Source organism: Lynx rufus, unplaced genomic scaffold (genome assembly GCF_022079265.1).
Source record: "Lynx rufus isolate CCGP_SWC_20201006 ecotype Redwood Valley unplaced genomic scaffold, mLynRuf1.p SCAF_22, whole genome shotgun sequence".
NCBI classification, from domain to species: domain Eukaryota; kingdom Metazoa; phylum Chordata; class Mammalia; order Carnivora; family Felidae; genus Lynx; species Lynx rufus.
This window is the reverse complement of record NW_025814837.1, coordinates 16930885-16945282: the sequence shown is the minus strand read 5'-3', so window position 1 is coordinate 16945282 and position 14398 is coordinate 16930885. Positions and strand designations below refer to the sequence as shown.

General features: G+C 39.0%; 1 protein-coding gene across 5 annotated transcripts in view; it reads right to left on the bottom strand.

Annotated features, from left to right (window-relative positions):
* The window catches only part of OSBPL1A (oxysterol binding protein like 1A), a 246521-nt gene that overhangs the window by 131955 nt on the left and 100168 nt on the right, over positions 1 to 14398 (bottom strand). For 2 of the 5 annotated variants that reach the window (XM_047086888.1, XM_047086889.1), the window contains one exon: positions 7906 to 8012. The exons of 1 other annotated variant lie outside the window; for it this stretch is intronic. In XM_047086888.1, the coding sequence (XP_046942844.1) occupies positions 7906 to 8012 (107 nt within the window). 2 more of the 5 variants (XM_047086891.1, XM_047086892.1) reach the window with 2 other exon arrangements.

The window sequence follows — 14398 nt, the reverse complement described above, 5'->3', positions numbered from 1 at the left end:
TTTTTTTATACTTAGATCCCCATATTCTAGCCTACACATTCCTCCACCAACACACATTTCAAGCATTTTTCTCTTTTGAAAAAGATTCCTAAGTTACCCTATGTCTCTAAAACAAAATGCCAGTCTGTCTTTGAATCTAATTAAAATTAAGAAACTTTTAATACCTTTAATAACTCTCAAAAGCTGGACTAAGCTCTTCCCTGGTATCTTCCCTTTCTTACTAGCCTCCCTCCAAATCCAGAAAAAACCAGCACAACAGAAAACACAAAACAACTAGCCACATGCTCTGAATGCTGGGGAACGTGATTCTCCACTGGTTTAGGCTACAAAGAAAGCCTATGAGTAATCAAAAATCCTTAATCAAAACAAAGTTAAAAGCTACCTCCCTTCCCGCTCCCCAGCCCCAGTATAATTTCTCCTTTTCTCTTTAATCCACTCAAGTGTTTCCTTGGAATTTTAGCGGCCTCCAAACAGCGGATGGTAAGTTCATCTCAATGTCAGCCAGGGCAGAGACATGCAAAAAATCACTAACTTGGAAGGTTATTTAGGACAATAATGTCTTTCACTGCCTTACTCCTCCCACTCGGGCCCCACTTGACCTACTACCAATATTTAGCTGGGAGAAAAAAAAAAAAAATCTGTCCACAGGCTTTCCCCCCAGCGGCTCTTCCTGTGGGAACCCGACGCACACCCGGAGCCGGCAGGAAGACCCTGGCCAGGCAGGGACATCAGGGTCTCCCGGCTTCGCGCACCCCTCCCCACTCGCCCGCTGCTGCACTCCGCTCCCCGCACAGGCGTCCAACTATTCTTGGATCTACTCACATCCCTAGATCTCGTCTGGCCGCCCTCCCCCCTTCCTCCCCTGGTGTCCTCTGTCGCCCCGAGGCTGACCTAGCAAAGCCCCCGGCGGGCGCACACACTCACCCACCTGGGCCGGATCTGGGGATCCTCGGCAGCGCGCTCCACCCTTCACTCCTCGGCCAGCTCCAGCACAAATGCGCCGGCCTGTCCCTCCGCCTCCCCTCCAGCCCAGCCCAGGGCGGCACCGCAAGGTCTCTCTAAGTCACCTTTGCTCGGCCCGCCCCCGGCTCCAGCGAGGTCAAGCAGAGGCGCGGCCCGCCCGCCAGCGGCCCAGGACTCCGGTGCCGGGCCGCCAGAGGTCCGTGCAGCGCCCTTCGGCCGCAGAGCCAGAGCCGCCCTCCCCTCCAGGGCTCGCCGGGGAGAGTGCGAGCAGCGCGGGGAACGGCCTGCGGCAGGCAGCTCCGCGCTGCCGCTGTCGTCGTCCAGTCCCTCCTCCCGAGGCCCCCCCTCCCGCGTGGCCCGCTCCGCGGAGGCTCAGGTAGGGACGTGCCCCGGACGGGGAGAGCCCGCACACAGCCCTTGCGAGCGAGCAGGCGGACTGCGCGCCCCGCAATTCTCGGGGAAGGAAGTAAGGAAACTGCTACTCGTGCTCTGCGTGCATCCCGCGGAGGCTCCTGCGAGGTCCTAGAGCGGGCTGTGTGCTCAAGCCCTCTCCTGGCGACGCCTGCCCTGACAACTTCTAAATGGCCAGCCCGCCCCTGGGGAAAAGCAGAGAGGAATCCTCTTTGGACTCTTGCACCTCAAAGGTAACTGACTCTTACTCTGGCTTACACTTTAGCGCGAGGGTTTCTGATTCCAAAACACTAGTCCTCTTGTCCTTTATTTTTTTAATGCACGTTCTAGGCTACCATTTGGGCAATGAGGAAAACAATGGTATTAATTCTACTAATGTGAAACCTAGATGGTTTCTTATTCCGACTAGGCTTGAAGGGTAGACCAAGACGCCCAAGGACAGTAAAACCACGTAAATAATACACTCAAGTGGGGTGTTCAGGCTAAGGAAATTTCTGTGAGGCTCGGGTGGGGGTGGGATACACATAACTTTCAGTTCCAACGGTTTTAAACAATATAAATCTGTCCTCAAACTTTAGGGAGCAGAGTAATAACTGAACCAAACTGAGTATTTCTTTAACAAGATCACGGGGGACTTTAAGTTCGCTGTCCCAACAGTGGTGGCTGTAACTGTGCTACAGATATAAAATGCGTCAAAGATGATGCAACAGTACACTAGAAAATTTGGAATTTATGTCAATGAGGTTTCATAGTGTCTTTGAAAAGTCCATTTGTTGTTTTCTTTTTCCCCCATTCTAAACTAAATGGTGTTGTGAAATGTCACATTAGGCACTAAAAACGGCTGCTACACAATCTTCCTCCCTGGACTCTAAAAATCAGAGAATTCAGTTTACAAAAGTGGTACTAGGCAGCAAAGACAACAAAATGTTTTAGAGGGCAATTTACAGAGCACCTAAACTGTGTCAGGCACTGTACTGAGGAGCTTCACATAAAGTAACTCATTTGTATTCTCATTTTCAGATTTGGAAATGGAATTTCCAAACATATCTTAATTTGCTCAAGGTCAAGATATAGATCCCAATTGGTCTGCTCTTTGTACTCTTGCCTTTGTACATTTCATTATGCATTCATTCACATATTTATTAACTGTCTACTACATGCCAAGTACTTATGCTAGACACAGATGCTACAAAAATACCTAAGACACAGTTGCTTCCTTAAGGGGCTCTTTAGTAAATACAGAATCAGACAAGTAAATATATAATGATACAATGTGATAAGTGCTCCAACAGCAAGGACTCCCAGAACAGGAGGGATATCTAAGCCAGTTTTGAAGGGTGGAACCTGGGATGAGGCAATGGTCACAGTCATCTGACAGCACAATCCTTAGAACTCTATCCCCACAGAGTGGCAACAGGGAATCTGTTGGGCGGGGGAAGAGGGGGTACAGGGAGACAGGCAACTGAGAGATAGGAAGGAAAAACAACCGACTTTAAGGGGTGAGAGGAGGAGGAGGAAGAAGGATGAACACAGGACAGCTTCCATGATTGTGGCTTGGGGTCCTGAATAGGTGTAATTCTGCTTTAGACACACTGGTATGAAATGCCTGTGATAGAATCATATGTAAATGTTTAAAAGTCAGCTGGATATACCGGTTCATAGCTCACCTTAGGAGAGATCTACTGTGGAGATATCGGAGTCATCATGGATTTCTGTTTGAAGGAATGGCTAAGATCATCCACGGAGAATGCCAAGTGAAAAGACCACTGAAAGAAACCAGGGGACAATAACATTCAAGGCACAGGCAGACGAAAAGATGCTTCAGAAGAAAACTGAGGAGAAGCTGCTCTAAAAGAAAGAGAAGACAGAAGAGGTAGGCACCACAGCAATCACTGAGAAGAATCCCCAAAACAAGTAGCAGTCAAACACCAGATCCATCACAGGACAAGCAAGGTAATTTAAGGGTATCCTCTGACTTAGCAGTAAGGAGATGGCAAGAATGGTTTCAGTGGGCTAGTTGAAGAATAAAGAAGTAGAAACAAAGTATCACATTTTCTAAAATAGAATTGGAAAGGCGTGTAGGGAGACCAGCTATAAGGAGTAGAGAATGCAAAAGAAGAGAGGAGCTGTTTTTGAAGCAGGATGGAAGGAGACAGATGCCAAGGAAAGGAAAGAAAAGAGAGACTGGGGGAGGGAGTGGCAGGGAACTGAAAGCATAGACAGCCGCTGCCTCATGTTTAACAAAGAATTTTGCTCAGAGCAGAGGGAGAGGAGGAAAGTGAAGACATGACAGAGAGGTGAAAGCCTGAAAAGTACAAACATTAAGAAATGACTGAAGGACTTTGAGCAGTCCAGGAAACTAATGAAGAGGAGACCTCAACTTTATAAAGCTCTAAGCCCACAGGAGGGCATGGTTTCTCTCCAAAGATTATCAGCATCTCATCCAAAGTAGCAATACCTTCCAGTTGGTTCCAACAGAAGGTCCAAATCTCTCCATTACACCGCAAACTGAGTATCACTATCCTAATCATACATCTGGATTCTAGCTCTTTAGCAGTCAACTCAGGAGACTTACCATGGAACCACAGAATATTTTATAAGTGAGCTTACGCTAGTTTTAAATAGGCAAGTTCCTACCTTGGAAAACCTGGTTTGACTAATATCAAAGGGAGCTCCATAATACACAGAAGAAGGAGACCAACGACAGCACTGTGTGACATTTTAGCCACTTGTGATACCACTCTCTGGGTAAGGAAAACTATAGAAACAATAACTCATGAAGCTAATTTCTAGCCTTTTGATTTTTTTTTTCCCCCACATAGGATCCACATTTAACATGTGGCTTGACCTCATGGCCCTGAGATTAACAGTTGCATGTTCTACCAACTGAGCCAGCCAGGTGCCCTTTTAAATAGAACTCTCAAACAAGGCTAAAGACAGTTGTGGCATTCACATTCTCCAATGTCTCCCCCAAGAATATCACCCCAAGAACACCTAATAAATTTCCCTTTAGTAAATCAAACTCAAACTTTACAGCTTACCTTATATATTTCAGTTTTTTCCAAAAACACAAGTTGTGTTATTTACAAGTAAAATATGCGTATATAATGCACCTCATTTAATGTAGAGGTCGTATGGAAACCTTGAATATCTGGGTCATATCAGAGCATCCCCAAATAAGCAAAGAACACTCACATACCACAGAAATAGAAAGACCCAAATCCAGGCATTAAGGACTGTTCTCATTATAAACCCCTCAATTTCTCATACAGAGCCAGCTTGTTCTTACTGTGAACATAATTTTACCGAGTTTGGTCATCTGGTTTTCTTTTTAATAAACAGAACATTAGAAAGAGTAAGGCAGAAGGGATCAGTATTCTGTTACAGACAGGCACACAGTTGATCTAAAACTCAAGAGAAAAAAATGTTTAAACCCATAAAGAGCAAAACTAAATTCAAGAGCATTAGCAGGACTGGGCCATTTTGTCAAATTACAGAGTCCTATAAACATTATCCCCTGAAGGCATCTCTGCATTAAGATACAGAGTAATTATGAACATACAAAAGGACAGCCCAGAAAAGATAAAATTAAGTGCTAAAAATTTAGCATAAGATGTAAATGGGTAATATTTAGAATAACTGTCATCAAAGAGAGTAGAATAAAAACAAGTTTTGCTGCTGCGGAGGCTGGGATCACTTCAATCGATTGGATCCCCATTATGGGCCAGGTACTGTACAAGGGGTTTTGCCAATATGATTACATTTACCTTTCAAAACATTCTTTTGTGATTGGTCACCACTTTAAAAAGGAAATTGTATATGAAAACTGAGGCAGACAGATTAAATAGCGGAGCATGATTAGACCCAGGTCTCTGTGAGTTCAAAGCTTTTTAATAAAATTTCCAGATACAGAAATGTAACTTACAATTCCAGATAAATAAGGCATTACTATACCTAATTATTCTGCTCTGACCTCCATTATACTATTAAATTCTTATATTAGTTCTTAGCCATTTGAAAAGCTAACTTTGATGATGTCATTTATCTTTTAATTATTTGGGGGGCCTTTTCATGGTCTATAATCATATTTCCCACAAGGAAATCCATAAATACTACTGAGAACCTCAGAGTTGATATCTCATAGCATTAATTAAAAAGAAACTTAAAGATGCCTTAAAAGTTTGAAGCAATAAGTGCCACTTCCTAAATGAGTCCTATGTGTCACACAGTGTGTTAATATGCTGTATATACATATTATTCATCTATATACATTTGATACCCACACCTGATACTGAGGTGTTCACATATTTTCATTGTACAGAAACTAGCCTACAGTTGGTTACGAAAAAGACAGATTTTTAAAAGGCCCATAAGACTTTCAGACCAGTGCTGTTAATAGTGACTTACTATATGGTCTCCCTTATTGTAAGATGAAAATATCAAGGTTCAAAGAACTTAAGTAGCTCTTTGTCACTTGAATAATAAGGATGTAAAGAACACAATCATTCCACAAATACTCAAATTTTCTTTAGACAATACCGCCTTCTCCCAAAATGAGTTAAATCCAAAGTTAAAGACACAAAAGCTCCAAAATGCCATCAGAGAAAAGGGGTCACGAGTGTTGGATAGCATCCTACAATAATAACTGCTGATTTGTACTCAGGGCTTACTATGTGTCAGGAACTATGCTCAGCATTTTGCTTACATTATGTTATTTTATCCTCATGACAAATTTAAAAGTCTAAAAGTCTAATTAAACTTTAGGCTAATCTACTCTTGCACATCCAGATTTTCACAGAGAAGTAATCATGAGGCTGTATTTTTAAGCAGTTTAAAAATTAGCATAGGTTGGCTTCTCCAGAAATTAAATTACTTCTAATTTAGCATTTACCTTAAAACTATACATCTCTAAAACAAAGACGTTATTGACACATCCAGCAGGTGCCACAGAAGAGATGTTAATGAGATTTGGTTTTACGATGTGTTAAGTATTACCTGAATCCCTAGACACCATAATTTGTTCATTTTAAAAATGTTCTACAATGCTATTCAGATTTATTTAGATCACTACATCATGCCTCATTTAAATAAGCTAGAATATGACATCACCAAAAGTAGAAATGCTGAGGGGATGTTTTCAAATAGTATTGGAAGAATCAACCATTTAAAATGCTTAATGAACAGGGGCCGCTGGATGGCTCAGTCTGTTAAGCATTCGACTCTTCATTTCAGCCCAGATCATGATCTCATGGCTCATGGGTTTGATCCTACAAACCCATGAATGCCTGCTTGAGATTCTCGCTCTCATTCTCCCTCCCTCTCTGCCCCTCCCCCGCTCATGCTCTCTCACACACGTGCTCACTTTCAAAATAAACAAACTTAAAAAAAGTTCAATGAACAATTATGTTTTCCTGTGATAGTTAATAAAATTCTACTGGCTTTCTGGAAGTTTGTTTTAAATGAATTTCAGATCATTTACATATTTTTCTCCAAATAAAATACAAAATTTGTGGTGTACATAACAAAATTGGCATTAAAAATTTTTTAACATGAATTCACAAGTCTTCTGTTATTTTTTTAATGTTTGTTTATTTTTGAAAGAGAGCGCGTGCGCACACGCGCGCATGAGTGGGGGAGGGGCAGAGAGAGAGAGAGAGAGGGAGACACAGAATACAAAACAGGCTCCAGGCCCTGAGCTATTGGCACAGAGCCGGATGAGGGCTCGAATTCACAAACCGTGAGATCATGACCTGAGTCGAAGTCAGATGCTTAACCAACTGAGCTACCCAGGTGCCCCCACAAGGCTTCTGTTCTAATCACAAGAAAATAAAATGTTACATCTTTACATATACGTATCTCATATAGATGAGAGAAATATACAAAACCATTTTCATCTGCCTTGTTTTATCAAAACGTAGTTTCAAAAAATTGTAACAAGAATAAGAAATGTAGTGTCTTAAACTAAAACGTTGAAGACTGAACATATATGTAGAAATTAACAGAATGGAAAAGAAGGCCTATGGCTGCTTGGCTTGCATTCAGAAAAAGAATTACTAATGGATAAACATATCACTCTTACCAATATTTGGGAAAATGGCAAATTTTGAATGGGAGAAGGCAGGGGGAAAAGAATACAAGTTATTTCACCCATTGAGCTCAGTTCACACAGATTAGTATGACAGCACTCTATTTTCTAAATAAAAATACTGTGTATTTTTTCTTATAAAACCTCTGGTTTCCACAATATTTTCGCAACCCTCTTGTTGAAATGCCACAAGAACTCTGAGTAGAACTTTAAAACATAGTTGATAAATATAGCTATATAATTAGATATCAACCTAAGTTACTTCAGAATCATCTTGCTTAATCAAGAATAAATGAGTTTTAAATTTTAGCGAAAAACAAAGCTTTCACTTTCTTTGTTAAGACTATTTTCTCCTACCTTTGGACAATTTGAAAGCAATGACTTATTGGATGATTGAGTATGTGACACCCAGACAGTTACTGAAAAATTCAATTCCAACTACCTACCCCTTCTTGTTTAGTGAAGAGATTAAGGCAATCACTCAAAGCTACACAAGTTTCTCTGGAAGCTTCAGAGACAACTTCAACTTTCTGAAGAAATGATGGAAGCATGTCTATAAATAAAAATAAATAAATAAAATTAGTGTGATTTTTAAGACCACAAAAATTTTATATTTTTTTTTAAAGTAATCTCTATACCCAATGTGGGGTTCAAACTCACAACCCTGAGATTAAGAGTTCCAAGTTCTACCGACTGAGCCAGGAAAGACCACAAACATTTTTATATGGACTAACTTTTTCTTTCCTTCTAGCTGCCTTAAACAAAGGATATAGTATATTCCTTGAGCATCATTAAGTACCTACTGTATGCAGGGCACATAAATTGGTACAGTAAAAGAAAAGATGAACCCTTGTCCTAAGAAGGACTATATCCTGAAGAGTCAGGACTAAAACAAAACAAAACAAAGTTTATAGGAATAAGTAATATAATGTTTAAGAAAAGCAGTTAACATTTCCTTTTATGATATTCTATGCTAGATAAGTAGTTTTATTCAAAAGCCAAGTGCTAGAAAGAGATAAAAATAATACTGTAGTTGACATGATGGCTAACATATCTAAAGGCAGCATTAACTCAACTTCCTCTAGTGCTTATTGGATAAATGTTTGGCATGGATAGGTCTTTGCACTCTCACAAATGTGTCCCTCTGGGGGCCCAGTATCTTTTGGATATAAGTTGGGAACAAAAAAAAATGGTAATGTTACGATCATCCCAGGTTCCCTAAGGAAAATCTTAATCCATTTACCTATTACAAACAACAACAAAACAAAAAACAAAAGGCTGGCAAGAGAAAGCTGCAAAATGCACACACATCACTTAAAAAATAAAACATCATTTTCTGTTCATATTAATGCTGGAGAAATGTACTTAATTGAAATAGTTTTGGACTTTGTGTTAATTATATATTAAGATCTTCTAAGCGTATCCCTTCTAGCAAATAACATTAAGAAAGCTTGTCATCTAAAAATAAAAGGAGAAAGACAAATCTATACCACCCTTTGTATTTTAAATAATCTTGATTAATTTAACACAGGGTTCTTAAAACAGGGTAACCAAGGTCAATAAGCAAAAGCAATCAAATCCAACAGCTGGCAACCTATAATTTTCAGGCCATAAAGTGGGTCTCATCAAAAAACAAATATTTTCAAATGAGTGGAAAGGAAAATAAATTCTACCAAGAACATATAACAAATTATTTACAGTCATTATTTCTAGGTGATAAAATTCTATTATTCTTCATTCTTTAATTTTCCAAGATTTCTGTAGGAATGTGACTTATTTTAGCAAAGAAAAGTCCTTTTCTTAGAAAAATTATTTCTCAAAACCCATAAGGCAAAAGTGGGCAACAAGAGTTAAATGTTAGGGGGGTCTGGGTGGCTCAGTCTGTTGAGCGTCAGACTCTTCATTTCAGCTCAGGTCACGATCTCATGGTTCTTGAGATCAACTCCTGCGCTGATGTTGTGGATCCTGCTCTCTCCCTGCCCATTCCCTGCTCTCTCTCCCCACCCCCCCCTCAAAATAAATAAATATTAAAAAAAAAAGAAAAGGAAAAGGTCAGAGTAAATGAAGGTATGAACAAGCTTTCATTAATATCTGGATATAAATACCAAATGACATTTTATCATATTTTTCATACTATGGAATACAGTTTCCTAGTGTTAGCTATTCTTAATAACACCCAAACAATTGAAAACTACTATATCCTAAAATAAATTTGATTTCACATGCTTTATTTTTCATTGTGAATCTTTGATACACATTGTGAAGATTTTTTCTTTACTTAGTTGCTAAATAGCAAAAAAGAATACCATATGCCAGATGCTGTATGACTTAAATAGTACCTCAACAGATGTCTCACAGAGCTGTGGATTGAATACTGTGAGGGGATGTACAAAAAAATCAGGCACAGCCTCTGCCTTCCATAAATGCACTGGGTAATCTAGTAATTTTCCACTTGCATGGCAAAAATGGTAAGAGAATGGAAGCACAGTCATTCATGGATGTATTTCTTTTTATTAAATACCATGACATACTTAATCATCTATAATTCTGTGTTTTAGACACTTAATACTTTATATACTTGTTGATTAATATAAAACGTTACATGTCAAAATAATTTTTTTTTGAATTTCAAGATTTAAAACAAAACTGATTCTGTAACTTTTTAAAGGATACTCCAAGAAATATATATTGACTTTTAAGAATCCATTGTTGAGAATGTGTTTGATTCTTTTGTCCCAGAGTCATAAGGTATCTCCATTTCTATGACAGTCTGGTGTTCAAGCAAGATTTTGATATTAACATTAACTTGCACAGTAGCTCTGTGTAAGAACGGATACTTTAGCACCAGGGCAGTGTGTCAGAGGCCTGTTGGTTCACAGTGGCATGCTTCACATATGATATGTTTGCATATTGTTATATAAAAAGAAAGAAAACTGCTAAGCTTCTAGTAAAATTACCAACTGTGAATCACTATAAATCTGTTTTAGCCAATTAATATTTAGAAACTTAGTCATAATGAACATATGTAAAAAGGTCAGTATGTAACCATATTTGGCCTATTATAAGAATTGGACACTTAATTTTGAGGAATAATGTCATTTTTTGTACTAAAAGTATTTCTGAACTCAGGAAAGATGCTAGAAGACCTCATGTGAAAAGCTTAACTTTAGAGACATGTATAAAAAGCTCACAATCTCATTTTCATAACACTGTACAATTTTTAATTGGGTTAGTTTTAAAACTATTGGGGGAAATACTGGTTTCTTATTATGCTAGCAAACTAAACCTAATACAGATGACCTCCATCATTCTCCTAACATAAAAGAAGTCCACACTCTTTAGCCGACACTTAAGATACTCTATAAGTTGAATCAGTTTCAGCTATACTATTTTTCTCAAAGTATTTGTTTTCCTAGAAATATTCTTCTCCTTTACGGCCTCTAAACCTTTCTTCAAGATGTTTCTTCTTCCCCGAAAATTGGAAATAATAATTATTCATATTCAGAAGTTTCTCCACTTAAACCTTTTTTGTTCAAGGCCAAGTTCAAGTGCCATCCTTCTCATGAAGATTTACATATTTTTTTATGATGAAGAAAAAACAGCAATGCATCTATGTACATTGAGAGACATGATCTAACCTACATGCAAAGAGGCATTTTAAAAACTGACTTTCACTCCTAATTGGAATTATATAAATGCCTCAAAATCTGTATGCTCTCCTCAAAAAAGGAGAAAAAGATATCTGCATATAAAAATCAACTATGTTCTAAAAATGTTTACATAAAACTGTAACTTGAAAAAAACTGAGAGGTCACACTGAGAATATAAATGTATTTTTTTGTTGTTCAAATTAAGATTACTAGCATGAACACAATCACTTACTAAACAAGTACTACTAACCATTCTGTCTGTATATAATCTGTATTAGCTGCAATGGAGACTACACATAGTTTAAAACATGTGTTAGATGAGTTACAGCATGAATTAAATGAGAATAAAAAGATATGAGGGATGTTATAAGATATAGGTAGCAAACAAATTATGCATAGATTTTAAAAAAGGTTAAATATTCAGAGGAAGGAATAGCCATTATGGGATGGAGTGATCGAGTGGAGTCTGATAAGAGGTGAGACTTGAGTTGGATCTTGAACAACTAGTAGTTTTATTGTTAAATATAATGCCCAATAAAGCAAGCATATCTAAAATATCTATAATTATTATTTTCCGATGGTATAGACAACACTAGTCCTGAAAGAAGATCCTATCAGAATTGTGATCCAGGGGAACTTGAGACAGCCAAGAGGCATCCACTGCTGACTCAGAGGCCACGATGTGGCAGTTCAGGGCTGACTTGTACAATCTATATACTAACTTGACAAAACAAATTTGGTTCTTGTTTCTGAGTTCAAAAGAAGTTATCAATGTATAAGCTAGGTAAGTAGGTGATTCATTTCATCCACTTAAAACATGTACAGCTGACCCTTGAGCAACATGGGAGCTGGGGCATCGACCCCCTCACAGTTGAAAATCCATTTATTATCTCTGACTCCCCCGAAACTTAATTACTAATAGCCTACTATTGACCAGAAGCCTTACCAATAACATAAACATTCAGTTAACACATATATCATACACTGTATTATATACCGTATTCTTAAAATGATGTAAGCTAAAGAAAATATTAAGAAAATCATAAGGAACAGAAATTTTATTTACAGTACTATGCTATATATATGTATATATTTTAAAGCCATATATAAATGGACTCATGCAGTTCAAACCCATATTACTCAAGAATCAACTGTATAGTGCCCATGTGCCATGCACTAAATTGCTGTAGATTATCAGCAAATAAAAGACAAAAAATTCCTGCCTTCATAGAGTTTATATTCTAATAGGGAAGGCAGACAATCAACTACAATGCATATACAGCAAGCTTGATAAGTGACAAAGAGAAAAAACAAAGCAAGGTAGGGGAATATCAAGTGTTTGAGGGCAGGTGAAAGTTTAGACAGGATGAGGTCTCAGAGTCCTGGCAGGAGAGACCTGGCAAACTCAAAGGGCACCTGTAAAAAACTCTTTTAAAAAAAAGATTACACACAAAGGGAGCGAACTAACAGACTGCCAGGCAGGACAGTTGCCACCCTGGAATGGAGAAGCAAAAGGATGGGCCAGTGTCCCTAAGCCCAGCAGGAGCTGGAGTCAGAGGGGGGACCTTCAGCCAAGTCAGGAACAGAGCAGTGCTATTATACCACAGCCTGGCTGGAGGGAGCGAGGAAAATGCCTGACTTCTCTGGTCCCCTCCACCAATCTCCTGACAGGGTCTCCTTTTTGCTGAGTCCAATCAGAAGCCTGACGGTGAGAAGACTCCAGTAACGCAGTCTGTAGTGATCAATAGCCCCTGGCACCAAGCAGGGCAGAGAATGGACATGGGGGAGCAAATCAAGGCAGGCAGCAAGAGAAAGCCAAAGAGATGCACAAAGACCTGGGCATGTAAGGATATGTGTGAGTATCCTAGAGAAAAGCTTTAGAGGGCCAGCACAGCCCAGGCCAGAGGCAGGAGTATGCCCAGCCTCTCTGAGGGATGGCCAGAAGGCCAGTGAGGCTGGAAGATGAGCAAGCAGGGGTAACCAGGAGAGGACAGAGAGGTCAAAAAGAACTGAAAAGGTTTGCGGTACTAGGACATGAGGACAGAGAGGTCAAAAAGGACTGAAGAGGTTTGTGAGTCATCAGAAGGAACTGGTCTTTCATTTTTAGTGAGATAACCTGGAATCTACTACACGTTTTGAGCAAAGAACATTGTACACTCCTGTTTTAGAAGGGTCCCTGGGGCAGGGACTAGAGGGGAAGAGTGGAATCAGAGGGCCAGTTAGAAGGATGTTTCAATACTCTGTGGGAAAGACAATGATGGCTTGGGCCACGGTGGCAACAGTGAAGGAGGCAGGAAGTGTGTTTACTCAAAGCCTAGTTGTAAGTGGGTTGAACAAAAGTGCTTTTTCTTTAAAAGCTTTTATCTTTTAAATAACTGAAATCACTCTAATTTCTTTAACCAAGGATTCACTATATGCATGTAGTAACATGCAATAAAGTATATGTGTTAAAGTTGGCACATAAAATATATCTTTTAGAAAGTCATTAGCAATATATCAATCATCTCACAAACATTAATATGCTCTCACCCACTAATCTCACTTCCAAGAATCCTAAAGTAATAAAGTGATTCTGTATTTTGGTACAGAATATCCTCTTTGAAATACTACTTTATTTCCTTAGACCTAATTTCTGTTTGGATGCATGCCAAAATTTAGGTATCTAGCATTGGCAACCTATCCTTCAAGGTTCAGTGAATGCAGTATTGAAACCTCTATTTTATCATTACCAAAAACCTGATTGCAAAAACAAAGAAAATCACCTAAAGCAATAAAACTTTTGGAAGATTCCCTGAGGCTGGTCAGTCTGTTCTTCCCTAAAGCCCTAAATTTACCCTTAAGTAGTAGCCAGTTGTTGACTATGATAAATGTTGTGTTGTACACTTAAATTTGATCACACCACATTACCATCACTTTATTACCACCTTATTTTGGTACAGAATGTCCAACTTACAATGGTTTGACTTACCATTATTTGACTTGATGGTATGAACACAAAACATACTCAGTAGAAACCATACTTTGAATTATGAATTTCAGTGTTTTCCTGGGTTAGCAATATGTGGTATGATAATCTCTCGTGATGCAGGACAGTGGCAGTGGGCTGTAGTGACCAGTCAGCCACGGCACTGATACACTTACAACCACCCTGTATCCAGATAGCCATTGCTTTTACTTTTGGTACAGCAGTCGAGATATTCTGTGGTATTTAACACTTTAGTATAAAATAGGCTTTGTATCAGATGATTTTGCCCAGCCACTGGCTAATGTAAATATTCTGAGCACATTT